Source organism: Protopterus annectens, chromosome 3.part1, assembly GCF_019279795.1.
Source record: "Protopterus annectens isolate FY-2018-M chromosome 3.part1, PAN1.0, whole genome shotgun sequence".
Classification (NCBI taxonomy): domain Eukaryota; kingdom Metazoa; phylum Chordata; order Ceratodontiformes; family Protopteridae; genus Protopterus; species Protopterus annectens.
The window spans coordinates 948,824,570-948,841,068 of NC_056732.1; the positions used below are offsets into that span (position 1 = coordinate 948,824,570).

At 43.0% G+C, this 16,499-nt stretch overlaps 1 protein-coding gene across 1 annotated transcript in view; it reads right to left on the minus strand.

The window, feature by feature from the left end:
* RTTN (rotatin) overlaps nucleotides 1-16,499 on the minus strand; it is a 3,641,098-nt gene that overhangs the window by 464,095 nt on the left and 3,160,504 nt on the right. The window contains exon 46 of the mRNA XM_044067142.1: nucleotides 15,681-15,758. Within this exon, the coding sequence (XP_043923077.1) occupies nucleotides 15,681-15,758 (78 nt within the window). The remainder of the gene's footprint in view (nucleotides 1-15,680; nucleotides 15,759-16,499) is intronic.

Genomic DNA, 16,499 nt, shown 5'->3' on the forward strand with positions numbered 1-16,499 from the left:
ACCGCTGAGAAGAGATCACCCACTGCCAAAGTCTGAGTGCTTCTCGACACAAGGGATAGGACTTGGTTCCGCCCTGCTTGTTGATGTACCACACTACGGACATATTGTCTGTCTGAACTGCAATAGCCCCGATGGGAAGAGAGTCCTGAAAGGCTTGCAACGCTAAAAGTACTGCTCTCATCTCCAGGACATTTATGTGCAGGTGGCACTCGAAAGGTTGCCATGTGCCCTGGACTGTCCTGCCCTGAAAATGTCCCCCCCACCCGATCAGGGAGGCATCCGTTGTCACCGTAGCAACCGGGGGGGGGGGGCAAAGGGTCTGCCCTGAATGACTTGAAGGGAGACCATCCACCAAGAAAGGTGTTTCTTGCATGATTGGGTGATTAAAATGCTGTGTGACATTGGAAGCTGTTGAAAAGACCACAGGGAAAAGAGCATCCACTGAAAGATCTGCATGTGAAAGCGAGCTAGGGGAAGTAACGTAATGGCTGCTGCCATGAGACCTAAGGTCTTCAGTACAAACCTGGCCTGGATTCTGTTGCTCTGAAGAAGGATGTGAATATGTCCGCAAATATCTGAAATTCTCTGTGCGGTTAGTTTTGTGGACAGTTCGGCTGTGTCCAATATGGTGCCTATGAAAGTAATTGACTGACAAGGCGACAAGGCAGACTTTTCGAAATTTATGGAGATACCTAGCTCTTTGCAAGTTTGAATGGTGTAATCTCTGGACTGAAGAAGTTGACGCCTGGTGGTGGCGGTAAGGAGCCAGTCGTCCAGATATGGAAACACCTGGAATCCTTAACGTCTCAGATGAGCCGTGACCACTGCCATGCATTTGGTGAACACTCGGGGGGGGGGGGGCTGTAGTGAGACCAAAGGGCAGGACCCTGAACTGGTAGTGACTGGCCCCCAGCCGGAAGCGGAGAAACCTCCTGGAGCGCCTGTGCATCTTGATGTAGTAGTACGCATCCTGAAGGTCTATAGAGCACATCCAATTGTCCTGGCCCAAAAAGGGAAGAATGGACTGTAGCATGACCATCCGGAACTTCGTTCTTTGGACAGACCTGTTTAGCCTGCTGAGATCCAAAATTGGTCTCCAGTCCCCTGTCTTTTTTGGTACCAAAAAGAACTTGGAGTAGATTCCGGATCCTTGCTGGTCTGCTGGGACTGGTTGGATGGCTCTTTTTCTTAGCAGTTTTGAGATTTCTAATACTGCTTGTTCCCTTAGACCGGGTGGAACATCTGGAAGGGGCTTTTTTGGCTGTGTTGGGGTGTGGGCAAAGGGAATTTCGTAACCCTCGGATATCATCGACCGTACACATCTGTCTTGGGTGAGGGAAAGCCAGGCTTCTGGATACAGTGATAATCTTCCCCCGACTGCCTCCGAAGGCGGACAGTCGGGCAGCTTCTCAGGAATGCTGGAAGGGCTGGCTAGAGACACCTTCTCTGCTACCCTGATTCTGCAGACCCCCTCTGCCCTTAGGGCAGCGTCTGTTATTGTCCCCCCCCCCTGCCTCTAGAGGGGAACTCACCTCGTGCGTCAGGCGCGACTCCCTGTGGTTTGCGAAACCACATTTTTCCACCCTTCTGACCCTTAGGGTATGGTCTAGACGGGGTGGAAAAACGGACTCCCACGGCAGAGAGAGTCTTGCCATCCTGTTCGCATCTGGTCAAATTTATCCTTCACCTGAGGTCCAAACAACGCCGAACCATCAAAGGGGGAGTTAGTGAAGGACGCCTTGAAGGGGTGAGCAAAGTTACAAAGCCGCATCCAGGCGTGACGCCTTAAGGCCATGCCTGTGCCTGCAGCCCTACTCACCCCATCGGCCGCATAGGAAATAAGCCGCATGGAGGAGTTAACAATCGAGTTCAGGGTTGCCAGCTGGGAGTTGATTTTGTCTTGAGACCCCGCAGCTGTTGGATCCTGTAAAGTATCACCCATTTCTTTGAGCATGTCTCTTTGAAGGCGGGTGAAATGACACAAGTAATTCAGCGACCGCATGGTAAAGGTCGCTGAAGAAAACATCTGCTTGCCATACCTATCCATAGTCCTAGATTCCTTATTAGGAGGATGGATCTGTACTGAAGGATCAGCTAGTTCCTTCTTAGTGGCTGCCGCCACCACTATGGCATCAACAGGGACACCCTTGGTTAAAAACTGCTTATCAGAAGGGGCTGTGATAAATTTTGAAGGCCTCCATGGGGTAGGTTCCATCGTGTCAGGGGCTGTCCATGCCTTCTGCGCCACCGCTTCCATGAGGGGGTCAAAGGGCGGAGACAACCAGGAGGTGGAAGGGCAAGAACCAAAAGCCTCTAGGTAAACCGACTCATCCTCGGAAGGATTGAGGGTAGACCAGTTCCCCCTCTGCTTGAGGATCTCAAGGATGTCAGAAAAGGAGACATCCTCAGAGGGGGACCGTGGGGACCCTTCCGACTCATCCAAGTCGGTATCGGATGTGACGGACTCAGGAGAGTTCACATGCTTCCTCTTGCATTTCCTTTTCCAAGGGGGCTCCACTAACGGATCAGGGGAGGCCTCGGAAGAGGAGGATGCTCCCAATGAGGGCACCTGAGGCGTTGGATCTCTGCGGTCGGGGTCGAGAGGATGGGTAGAGACCGTAGCAGGCACAACAGTGGGAGGAGCTGAGGGAGCTGACCATGGAGCAGGCAACGGGGGCCAGCACACTCCTCATAACCTCAAAAGCACCCCTATCAGGCAGGGAAGAAGGTCCCCGCTCCGAAGAGATAAGGACCCCTCCCTGCACCGAGAGGGATGGCCCCGAGGCCGATGGGGCCGAACTCACCTGTGCCGAGGCTCCGAGAGGGAGAACAGGGTCGGACAAGGGTCTAATGCCACTCGCCCCCTCGGAGCCGACGAGGGAGTCCCGGCGCCCGGATCCCTCCAAGGATGGAACCATGGAAGAGATCGGAGCAGACGACAGAGCCGAAAGGTGTGGTATCAGCTCCGACATGTCAACGGTCTCGGCTCCCACAAACTCCGGCTCCGAGCTCAGAGGAAGAGTCGGAGGATGAAACGACGATGGAATGGGGATAGCCGCTGTCTGATGAGAAGGGCTCTCAAGCATCTGGGCCAGTGCCTGCGACTTAAGGAGTCTGCTAACCAACCTCTCGAGGTCATGTTCCGAAAGCCTGGAAGACCGAGACAAGTCACCCTGCTGGGCCCCTGGTATAAACAGCCTATACAACAAAAGAAAGAAAGTAATCCCCAAAAATAAGTGGGAACATGCTCAGCAGAAGAAGAAATTCCTCACTTGTCTAAACAAATCAGAGATCTGGTCAAGAACTCAAAAACAAATTATGAAGCAAAAATAAGCTCCCTGTCCAAGGAAAATCACAAAGCATTTTTAACTACATCCCAAATCTCAAGGGGGAATACGCAGCTATGAAAAGAACTGGTTGTGGACAGCACCACCCATACTCAGCCTGTGAAAACAGCCAACCTGCTAGTTGACAGATTTGGAGCAAACTCACCCCTCTGTCTCCACAGGTCACCCCCCCCCCCAAAGTATACCTGCCACGATTCTTCAGCCTATTAGCTCAAGACAGCAGGTCACCTCTGTGGTCACTAAAGCTAAAAAGACAGCATCAATGGGCTTCGACAACATCCTAAGTTAGGTTGCCTTTTAAATAACTTCAAACATGACCTAGCAGACTCACTTAAATCCCTATTTAACCACAGCCTCCAAAAAGGCAATGGTCCACCAGAATGGAGGACAGCAACAGTCATCCCTCTGCTCAAGGGGGAGACCATCAACTGACTCAGGGAATTACAGACCCTTAGGCCTGACCTGCCTCATCTGTAAGGCCATGGAAAGAACCATCATGGAAGTTATCAACAAGGACATAAGTAGTGTCCAGAGTCTGGACCAAACCCAGTTCGGATATGTTAAGGGTAGATCATGCCTGTTAAATTTGGTTGACTTCTTTGAGAAGGTCACCAAGGTCATGGATGAGGGAGACTGTGCATACCGTCTACCTTGACCTGGCCAGGCTATTTGACAATTCCCCACTCTGGTATTATATTGGAAATTAACCCTTATGTGACCAGATGAGTAGGCAACAGGCTCACAGACAGGATATACTGTAAAGTAGGTGACTTCAACTGTAGCAAAAGACCAGTCACCAGTGGCGTACCACAAGGTTCTGTGCTGGGCCTCTTACTGTTTGGAATCCATTTCTCAGAAGTCCAGGTAAACGTAGATGGGCTGTGGGTGACCAAGTTTGCTGATAATTGCAAACTGGGAGCAATCACTGAGTCATCCGCTGATGCCAATATACTGCAGAAAGGGTTAATGCAGACAACTGACTGGTGCCAAAGTCACAGATTGAAGCTGAATGCAAAAAAATGCATTATCATCTCCTTTGGGAAAGCTAACATCCCTGTTAATTACATTATATACAGCAACCCCTAAGTGTAGACCCAGTGGTATGAGAGATGGGTACTCAGGTTGATAATCTGAACATCAACCACCACGTATTCACAATGGTAAGGAAATCCTTATATATGGAATATCTGAGAAGTAAAGGCATCGCATCTAGATCTAAAGATGTTATAATTCTGTTACACTTGGCCCTCATCAGACTGATACATGGAAAGAATGAAAGCCTGGTCTTTGGTCACCCACAGCCTGCTAAGGGATGACCTGTCCCTGACTTATAAGACAGTCTCTGATGTGGCCCTGATGGAAATGCTACATAACTGTAAATTAAACTACACTAAGGTCACTTGCACCAGGGATATTAACCTAGTCTCTGACATGAACAAATCATGCTGAAGAGATAGGTGCATCTTCCAGAGACTACTCCTTCTCTGGAACACGCTTACTATTCATGTGAAGCACAACCCCTCCCTGACCCTCTTCAAACCCAACCTAGATCGATGGATGGGTGAACACAAATTCACTCCTGGGGTGGCACCCATGTCCCTTATGGACAGAGGCAGTCAGTACTAATTACCATAGACTCATACCTCTATGAACTTCACTCACCTAACTACTGACAACTTTGGCAACTCGGGAAAGACATGGCTAGGCTTGTAAGGGCTCCTGGGTCAGTACACTAGTAAGCTCCTATGAACCTAGAAATGTCTGAACAGTTTTGAAGTCAAAACCTTGCACATAAAAAAGCATGCTTGAAACTCTTAATTTGGGACAAATATGGGACACTAAAAATGACTGCAATGAAATAATTTATTGTAGGTTATTTTTGACACCTCATGCCTGCTAAATATCATATTGGACAGCGCAGTGGTGCGGTGGTAGCATCGCCTCACAGCAAGAGGTTCCCCTGTGCGATTCTTGGCTGGGTGCCTTCTATGTGGAGTCTGCATGTCCTCCCTGTGTTCGTGTGGGTTTCCTCCGGGTGCTCCGGTTTCATCCCACTTTAGAAAGACATGCATCTGGAGCGTTTCTCCCTGGGCCTCTGCTTAAAATTGGCTTTGTTCCAAGTCGGACTTTAACGGCTAACAAATGTTAAATCAATCAATCAATCAAGACTTCCCCGACTGGACTTCAGTCTATTCTTTCTTCCATGACTGGCATGCCCAGCATGGACGTGACAGCTGTCTGTAGGTGCTATCATTCAGGTAGCCATGAAGGTGGTTTGTGCCTTTTCCAGTATCCTAACAATGATGGCAAATCTGTCAGACTGTAACCTCCTCCCTTGGATGGAGGAATGGGTGATCACATCACCTTTGGGACCAGAGTGCATGCTCCAATGCACTATAGATGAAGGTTACCTCCAAAGCAGCTTGGTAGCTTCTGTATTCCCACTCCTCTGAGGTATAGTAGTATTGCACAGCCCTAATATACTCTCTTCCCCTCAAAAACGGGCATGTCCATCTTCCTAAACCAGCTCCAGCAGGGTCATAAGCCTGTATTGCTTTTTGACCCTTTACGCAGAGCTAGCCTATTTTGACTATACATCAGTTTTATTTACGTCTGTCTTAAATATTACGTTAACATGATTCCTTTAAACACTAAACATATACTAGATTATTGATACAAATAATAAATGCTACTTTTATTAAAAAAAACACAATAAGGTGCATTTTAAGCTTATTACTGAACCTACAGGAGTAGGCTAGGGGATAGGACTTTAATTTTTACTGAACCTACAGCTTTAAGCTAGGGAAGAGGACACGAGTAGATACATGAGCCCTATGAATTTCCACTCATCTTGCTTATGAACAGTTTTAGTTTTGTCTTACAGAACAAGGGTGAATAATAACCACCACAAGATTTTATCATTATGTAGCTACCTGCAGTTTCAATAGTCAAAGATGCTGAATGAGTTCAAAAGGGAGTAGTTTTATAAGATGATCCTTTTTCATCACATCTGACAAGGCCTATCCTGCTAATGGAGGGTAAAAGAACAGAAGAAAAGGATGGATGGAAGGAAAACTGCAACAGTGAAAAGTAGAACAGCTACTGTTATGGTAAGTTCTTACACAACTGTACTATGTCCTTTATCACTGCTGCAGCATTACTAACTAAAGGGAAATTACAAAAGCAACTGTAGAGGATAGGATGAGGAGGAAGCAACAGAAGAGCCCCCCCAAAGCCCATAAAGGAAGACTCTAGCAAATCCAGTTCTGGTTCTAGACACTTACTCTAACTTGTAGTGTTACAGAGGACCAAGTAGCAGCTTCCAAAATGGATCTAGTATCCAGACACTTGAAAAAAACACCAGTTGTTCAACTTAAAATCTACAGGAAGGTGTCAGATCCAAAGGCAGACAAGCAAAAAATGGCTAACAGATGAGTATGCCATAATTCACGTAGATAATAAAGAACAGTAGAAATATCCACTAAAAGTGGAACCTGTTCATTTGTGTGACACCAATGAGAAAATCTTTTCCACTTAGCAACATAGGATGTTCTGGTAGTGGGTTTTCTGGTCTCCTGCAAGATCCTAAGCACGTCCTCAGAAAACTGGTGTCAAAAAGGAATCAAAACACTATCACTCAAAGAGTCAAATGTAGGGTGAGCAGATGACGGTGAATGAGGCAGCCCTTGTCCTGTGTGAGGAGATCCATCCAGTGAGGTAACTGTGATTATTGTCCCTGGCCAGATGAAACAGAAGAGGGAACCAATGTTGTCCGGGCCAAAAGGGAGTCACCAACAATATTTTGGGCCACATGATTTTGTGTTAGACCTTAGGCAACAAAAGAGAGGGGGGATAAGCATATAGAAGCATCTCTTCCCAAGAAAAAGACATGGTGTCTACATTCCAAACAAGATGACTTTGCACATTGGTACAGAACCTGGGAAATTCCCTGTTCATAGGGGGAGGAGTAACCCACCTTCTTGAGGAGTATCCCACTGATGGATAATGTCCAGGAAGACCTCTTTGTGAAGTATTCACTTGTGAGGATCTGCCCTAGACCTGTTCAAGTTGTCCTGCCACTAGTTTGTGCTCTGAGGGAATGTAAACGATGGCTGACAGCCAGCTCCCAAACATGAAGAGCTAATCTGCAAGAAAGGTATGACATTGTGCCCCCTTCTTTGTTTACATACCACACGACTGTGGTGTTGTCTGTGTAAAGCCAGAGATGACATGCAATCCATAGGGAATGCAGGGCTTGAAGATCCAAAAGCAGAGCCCTAATCTCTTTGATGCTGATGTGGTCCTCCATTTGTTGTGGAGGCCACACACCCTGGACCCTGATTTGCTGGAAAAAACCTCCAAACTCAGATCTGAAGCATCTGTATAAGGCTCCTGGGTGGGGAATGGAATTTGAAAGGGTAGGATGGATTCAGAGATATGTGATAAATCCACCACAGAAATTCCTGATTGAGACACGGCAGGAGAGGAATGGGAAATTCCAGAGGTTAACAGTGTTGAAGCCATATTGTCTTCAGATAGCAACGAAGTATCCTCATGTGGAGTCAGAAACTCTCTTGTACATACCAGGATGAAGAAACTGGAAGAAAGATATCAAGAAGGTGACCTTGGGATAAATGAAGAAAACACATCATAGGCGGAGTCCAAATCCTGCATTGCAGGAAAATATGATCCTTTGAAGGGGTCAAAACAGATTTTCTGAGACCGAGAGAGTAATCCACCCTGTGAAGCAGCAGCATGGTAAAGTCAAGATTCTGAAGAAGCCGTGGGGAAGAAGCTTGAATGAGAAGGTCACCCACATAGGAAAAACTCTGGATACCATGGAGTCTGTAGTAAGCTACGACCAGAGCCAGATATTTGGTAAAGATTCTCACAGCTGTAGAAAGAAAAAAAGGCAAAGCAGAGAACTGATAATGTGAGGAAGAAACAGAGAACCACAAAAGTTTCCCGAAGACAGGTGGAATAGAATTATGGAGATAAGCATCCTTCAGATCCAGGGAGACCATGCAGGCCTGCAGAAGTTGCAAGGGAGACAGGGACTGGAGAGACAACACTCTGAAAGATGGGACTCTCAGTTAAGTGTTGAGAAGAGAAAGATCCATGCTTCTCTGGGAGAAAGGAGCAGGCTGGATAGTTCCCTGTGCTAAAAAGCCCTGAATAGGAGGACGAAAATGAGGAAGTTGGAAAAGTGGAGGCAGAGAAAGCCCTGTGAAATATGGAAGAGATTTCCAAAAACTGCCTACTGAAATGTCAGCACTCAAAATATTGAGTACTGACAAGTCGAAAAAAAAAAAAAATGAAAACAAAGGAGAACAGTGACTCTCGAAAATCACTCTTCTCCTTTAAACTTCTTTTTGCAGGGGACAAACCCCCCTGTACCTCCATGTGGGGGCAACACACCCCAAGTTGTATATACCAACTCCGAGATCGCCACACCTAAGAGAAAAGGGAATATTCCAGGAAATGGTATCTTTGACTTGATATCTTTAAGTCTGTTCCTTCAGCCATTCAGTCTCCATATTTCAGGACTCGCTCTAGCGGGTTCCAGCATTTCAAATGGTTATAATTTCTAAGCTATTAAGTAACCTTTTTGTATTATGTAAAGAACTCAAGATTCCATGGGGATCTGCTGCCAGATGGATAACACAGAGTTAACCAAAGGGAAAGAGAAATCTGTCTGAAATTCAGAAAAAGATTAGAAGCAGATTTGTCAGGGAAAGAGGGCTGCTGAACTCCATAATCCTGAGCAGGTTTATCAGGAAAAGCTCTTTTGAAAGAACTCTTGCCCCTTAAGGGAGGCTTCTACTACCAGTGTACAAAGCAGGATTTAGAAGGATAATTCCTTTGAAACTTAAGGATAATGGAAAAAAAAATCTTTGAAATCCTGCATGACCTTCTCTTGATCCTGTAAGATTTTATAAAGATTTGCAGCAGCAGAACAAAACAGATTCTGAGTGTTCAAGGGAGAATCCAGCAACCTGGCTTGTATATCTTCAGGAAGAGACTGTAACTGAAGCCAGGAGTACCTAAATATTACAGAACCTGACACACCTGCCTGAGTACATGCATCAGCAGCATCATTGCTGCATTTAACAGAACAGTGAGTCACTTGAGCAGCAGAACTCAAATAAAGAAATAGCAGAAGTCTTAGCTTCCGAGTCAGGCATGTCAGTCAAAACACCTCCAAGTTTAGACAGAATAGCCAGCACATACCTAGTCATATGGGTCTGTTAGTTTATTGCTCTGAAAGCCAGAGTGGCTGAGGTATATATTTCTTTCCCATATCTTTCCATAACCCTGCTGTCCTTGTCAGAAGGAAGAAGTCTGAAGAAGACAGTAATGTGAAAAGCTTATCAGCAGAAAGAGAAATGACAGTAGGCTCAGAGGAGGGATTCTTATATAAGAACTTTTGAGCCTCAGGTACCATGTAAAACCTATCAGGCTTCTTAGAAGAAAAAGTGTTGAAGAAGAGGGAAGCTTGAAAAGACCCCAAGTGAAATCCTGACACCCTTTATGGAGATCCTTGGCTACAAGAGCTACATACTTGGACTTCTGCTTTTACTTAAGAGAGAGTAACCTCTGCCCTAACAAGTTTAGGTGGTTCAGAACCCTGCCTAACTTCAATGAAGGGAACAGGAACTTCTTCCCTAACAAGTATCTGAAGAATCTTCCAAGGTCCTTCCAATATAATCAGCCAGTAGCAGAAGTATGCTTAGCCTCAGTGGATGTACGAGAAAACAACCCTGTACTGGTTTCCAACAGGGTTGCAACAGAGGGAGCTGGTGTCAGAACTGGATGGTCCTCAGATTCTTCATCTGATCTAATGGTAAAGTCCAGTAGAGGCTGAACAGCAGACGTCAATAAACATATATTTTTAGACTTCCTAAGAGGCAGCTGAATGCCTGGGTGGGTGGATTCAGAAGCCACAGTTCCCTCAGTTACCAAATTCAGATGTTGGTTCTCTACAGTAAACAGGAAGGGAGGACAAATGGCTACAAAGGGCCTTAGATATAAAAGTGTAACGCACAGCACACTTGAGTGAGATCATGATCTGAACATAGGCAGAAAAGGCACTTGTCATGTCTGTCTTTATGGGAAATTTATCTCCTGTACACACATTTCTCTTTACTACTGACAATGTAAAATGGCACCCCCCCCCCAAAGAATAACCAGTGGGGTACTTATTTGACATAGGGTCTGTAGCTGAAAAAACACAACAACTTCACAGACTGAATTCAAAAAGATAGTGTTTGGACTGGTGTCAAAGCTGTTCTGAGAACTGTATGTCATTTATGCATCTTATGCACTGGACATAGGGCATACATCTGATGTACGGTGCCTGGAAGGGCCTAAGGCTTTGGTATGCTGGGCAGATTTATGGATATTCTCTGTTGGATTTCCATTTAGTACAGAATACTGGAACATTAATAAGGAAGGACATGTTCTGATTATATAACCAAGCATAGCATCTTAACACAACAGAAGCAGCATTTCTCAAGACTGTATCTGCACATTCAAGCAACACCTCGCAAAGCATGTTTTGAAACCTGAGGGAAAATTAGACACAATTTCATTTGTATAAGACTTTTGCTCTGCAGGTAAAGATGCAGCAACATCATCCAATCTGTACCAACACAGTAAAATAAATTTCCACATAAAGCCTTGATAATTTAACATTCTAAAAGCTAGATTACAAAAAAAAGACATCATTTTGCCCTGAAGATCTCACCTCTTTCCTCTTTATCAGGCAGCAATAGATTAGATGAAGCCAATTACTTTTTTGTTTGAGCAGGCAGCTGGGGGGACTTCAGCTGGGTCAGCAGTCAAAAAAGAAGAGAGACCTGTCATATCAGAGGAGGTGCTATATTTTCTTGGAGCCTTTTTAGGGACTGCTGGAATAGATACTGGTGTCCTGCAGGCAACTATACAAACATCTTCAAGGTTGGTAAGAGAGGGGGGTCAGCCACAGAATTGGGCATCTTATCCTCAATAAGGTCAAACACCCTGCCTAGCTCTGGGGTGGTTCCAGACTGCTTCCAAGCAAAAATATCACTAAATCTAGCAACCGTCTGAGGAAAATTGAGCACTTGTTTCAACTTAAACTCAGGTTCACATTCCAAACATTCACAGTGACTGGACGCAGACAGCTAGGAAATCCCCTTGTCTTCGTTCTCTGAAACAGAAATGTTTTTAGCACACTACAGCTACATATGGGAACATAACCATCAGATTTATCTGTCTGCAAAACACTCTTAGCCAAGGAAACCGCATCAGCCTTATAAACAGCTATAATCTAATTAACAGCTGTAAAATGAAGCTTCTGTTTCTTTTTCTTCTGATCTTCACTACCAGACAAACATTTGGAGACAGAGTATTATGTCTGACAAGCGGTCTCTTACCCTGGACTACTCCTGCACCTAAAGGGTTTGGCTCTTCCATACCTCTGCCAGGTACTGGAACTGCCCTAAACGTGTCTACACCCTGTTCCATACTGGCCAGCAAAGCTACACTAGAGGAAGATGAGGTAAAAGGTAAGTCATTTGTGGGCCATGCAGTGACCATCACAAAATCATTAACTAAAGGCTGAGGCATATTTTTATTTATTTCTAAGTGCTACCGGATTTGATAGGGGTACCAGAATTAGGATCCTTCAAGTCAAGGAAGAGAATCTCAGCCAGAATAATAAACTGAGTACTGGATAATGTATCACAATATTCACTTGCACCATGTCCTTGGACAACTGTGTTATTATCACAAAAAAAAAAAAAAAAAAAAAAAAAAAAAAAAAAAAAAAAGTTTGAAATGTGCTCAGAATTCTTTTTACAGCAGACAGAAATTAAAGAATTTCTAGTAGCCAAAGTCCAAACACCAAAACAACCAATGTGCCAAACCAGTATTAAAAATGGGCTCCATACATTTTAACTGTTAAACTGACATAAAATAATGTTGAACAACAATTTAAACTATATTTTGTTGTGAGAGAATAAAATCGCCACAGTGCATTCAAGTAACCTGATCCGCAGTAAAAACTGAGATCCGATGGTAAAAACATAAAGAGCAGAGTTATACACACAGTAAATTATGTTTAAATGTTGAAAAAGTCCAAGTTCTACAACATTTCCTGTCAAAATCTGAAAATAAAGCACAATAGGAATAGCAAAGACAGGTGGGACTAATTTGCCGTTTTAACAGTATGAGACCACCCCTTTAACAGCAGACACACACACTAGACGTTTCCTCAGAAACAGTAAAAACAAGCATTTGTCAAAGCAGAGGTCAAATAAATGCTGTTACAGATATTCCAACAGGAATTACTGTAAACATTAAAGATAAAATATATATATATATATATATATATATAAATATATATATATATATATATATATATATATATATATATAGAGAGAGAGAGAGAGAGTTTTATTTTAACAACTGTAAACATAGAGAAAACACTGAATAATAAAATGAGAGGAAGGGGTATCCAAATGGGGCTTATCTGAGCAGTAAGATAGAAAAATCAGCAGTGGATCCTATGCAGAGTCAGAGGACTTTCTTCTTTGCATGTCAGAAAAAGAATGAACACTAATTTCCTGTTACAACTGAAGTCTTCCCTCTCAGGATATGCTCAGCCAGTCAGCTGTCATGGGAATAGAGAAGGAGGGGAATTGGAGCTTCTGAAAGCTGGCCAGTACTGGATTACCTTAATAGATAACCCAAAATGCCCTGGGGCAGTGGGATTGATGAACAGAATTTAATGCCCCTGTGGCACCAGTGACCATGGCGGAATTTTCAGTGAAGTGGTTTCCATAATTTAAATTGATGAAAATGTGACAATTTCCAAATGTAGGGACTTCAACAGTACAGCAGAAGAGAGATGCAAACATGGCTTAAACAATAAGTAAAAGTAGTTAAATTCTGGGAAGAAACAGAAAAAAAGTTTTCCACAAAAATTAGTAATATAATACAATCTGACACAGCAAAGGAAAAAATGATGAAGGAAATGAAATAAGAAGAGATGCATCTCTAAGAGTGCTCCGAACAAGTAAAGTTAGAAAGTGCCTCAAGGTGGGGGAGGGTACAAGACGAGTTCACTGCAAAAGAATCTCCACATTTAGGATTTGTATCAAAACACACATACACATACGCACACATTCTTGGCTCTGTGGTATTGATTGTGTACTCCACAATCCAGCACAGAGGCATCCGCTGAAGTATTACACATGCATTTGGACAAAATTAATTATTTTCTCAGAAGCTCTGACATAGCCTTCGACATCATGAATCAGGGACAAAGGCACAAAAATCAGGACAGTTTTTACATTACTCTAATTTAATTATCATGTGACATGACACATTACCTCACAAATCCTTTGCACAGGAATGTCTGATAGTATAGCATTATCATTCTGACATAAGAAGTTTTAATTTTGAGTCTGTACAGTTTATTTTTCATTTTCAGTGAACCTTCACAAAAAACAAGGTTCATATTTCTTCTTGGTGCAGTACTTTCTGACTGTGTGTCATCATATTTGTCACCTTGATGATGTAAAGTCAGATTATTACTGACCTTATGGAAAATAACATGTCTATGTGTTGTGCCTGTTTTCATGTGTATTAAAACAGAAGTGTGCATTTTTACCGTACTGTCTGCACACAGGAATGTCAGTGCAGAAGGAACTATATAGCTCCGCAAAAAGGGAAAACATTTAATTTTTGTAAGTAAAGACATTTAATTAAGTAATTTATGTAGTTGAGTATCTGCTGTGCTTTCCTTACATACACATGCCTGCTTTCTTCTGATCAAGGTATGTGGTTTTGGAATGAAAATCTAGCTTAGATTAGAGATCATAAAAATAATGTGAAGGAATGGAATGTTATGGCTTAGGTTGTATGATGCGTTGGATATACTTGGATCCACTAATGCACATTTGTCCTTGTGACAGCCTAAAAAAAATAGCTGCCATTCAAAATGCATTTCCATCCACATTTCCAAAAAAAAAAAAAAAATGAAAGAAAAAATACATTGTTAAAAAAGAATTGTTTCACAATAAAAATTTCAGAAAAAAACATGCTGTTGAACATATGCCTATCTCCTGCTGACACTTCTAACTTTGATGTGATGTCACTGCAATGGCAAGGAAGCCACACCTCCTGTACATGCTGCAGCAGGGGTGGAACACTTCGTCTGTGCAGAAAGCAGATTTTCTTTGTACGTTTTATTGTAAAACCTAAAGAAGACATGTTCCCTTCAACTGGAATGACAGTAAAAACTAAGGCACAATTAAACTATGAAAAATAGTGTTATTTCCAAACTGCCAAAGTGAATATGGTCTTTAAACAGTTACAAACAGTTTTTCCATTCACATGTACTTTTTAAACAATGAGTATGAAACTCATATTTGGCGCTGGTGTCTTTAGCCCTCAGTGATTTACCAGAAAATCAAACATTTTACAAGGGACAAGACAAACATTCTGAGGAAAAATCAGAGATGCCCAGCAAAATCTGGGACATTTGAGAGGTACGAGTTCTAAGATCAGCCGTCAATTGTTGTTAATCAATATACGCCAGGCAGCTGAGAAGTATAATTGCAGAAGTATCTGTTATAACCAGGACTGGCCTTTGGTCAACTGGTGCCCTAGGCAGAAGGGCTCTACAGTGCCTCGCCACTACCACCCAGTGCCCCACCTAGGTTTACCTACACCATTCAGATTGCTGGAAAAGTGCCTCTGCTAGAGCAGCACCCTAGGCGGCCGCTTAATTGGCCTATGCCTAAGACCAGCTATGGTTGTAACAGCAGATATTATTCAACAGGCTGCCATAAAAAACATACATTTTACAGTATAATCTACATTGGCCTTGCCCCATAGAAGTTTTTCTCATTCAAATTCACATAAACTACATTTACCCCTTTAACAGTACTGTTGAACTATTAGGATATAAAAGTATAGTAGTTAAAAGGAAATATCAAGAAGACAGAAAGAAACAGTAGGTTCTTTGAATGCCTCTGTCAGATATATGCTATAGTACCTAAACTGCACTATCTAATTTTGCAAGGGTTCCTGCAACACTTGTAACATATAAAGCACTCTGAAGCAGTAAAGTTCTCAGGAATGTCAATGCTCAGAAACTTGTGAAATACCATGTGCCAAGGGAGTTCTGCTGTTATTCAATGATAAAACAATGAAGCAATGTATTGCCATCAAATGTAATGGTGACTGTCATTCCCTGTATTTAATTTTCTGTAACTAGATCTGCTTTTCTAAGTAAGCCCCAAGTCATTTGCAGTAATATTCAGATAACTGAATTAGACTCACTTTGCATTCGTTATTTCGATAAAGACAGTTTCTCAGGATCTGCATTGTTGTCTTCAGCTCCTTGATGAGAGTTTCCTCCTGCAATAAGAAATGTGAATGCATTAATCAGTTTACAGTAGTTACAGCATTTACTACCATCAACCAACAATAGTCAAATTTGCTTTTTGGAATACTGGATTTACATGACAAACACTTCCTAATGAAATGCATCCTGTTCAACTAACACAAGTGAGTTTTGCCTCCCTTACACTACCTCATATTTCTTTTTAATCAAAATGAAAGCAGACTCAAGCCTGTAAAGTCCACCAAGTTCTGCTGCAACACATGGAAATGTCTTAGTCATCGGTGACACTGTAGTTAGCATACAGACACCACATTCACCAGACTGTACAAGAAGAGGGTAACTATCCAAGTCTCCCAAGCTAAATATTAAGAAGCCTCAGACATTAGTTCACACAGTAAGTCCCACACTTTCAACCTTCATATCCACAGCTAGTACACATACATCTAAGAGACACAAGTGTGCAGAAAACTCCTCACAACCCAATGAGATTGCATTTAACCACTAAACTGTTTTAGTAACAGGTGACTCTGTTGTCAAGCATATGGACACCACCCTCATCAGGCTTTTAGATACATCCATTCTAACTAATCTGATTATGACCTGATAATGGTCCACCTGGGGGTGAATGGCCTTAGACGATCTACTCAGAAGGATACTATTGACTTTTTTATATATATGACTATGGCAGAAAAGACACTGGTCTTTAGTGGTATTTTGCCATCATCCAAATGATGCTGAAATTAAAAAAAAAAAAA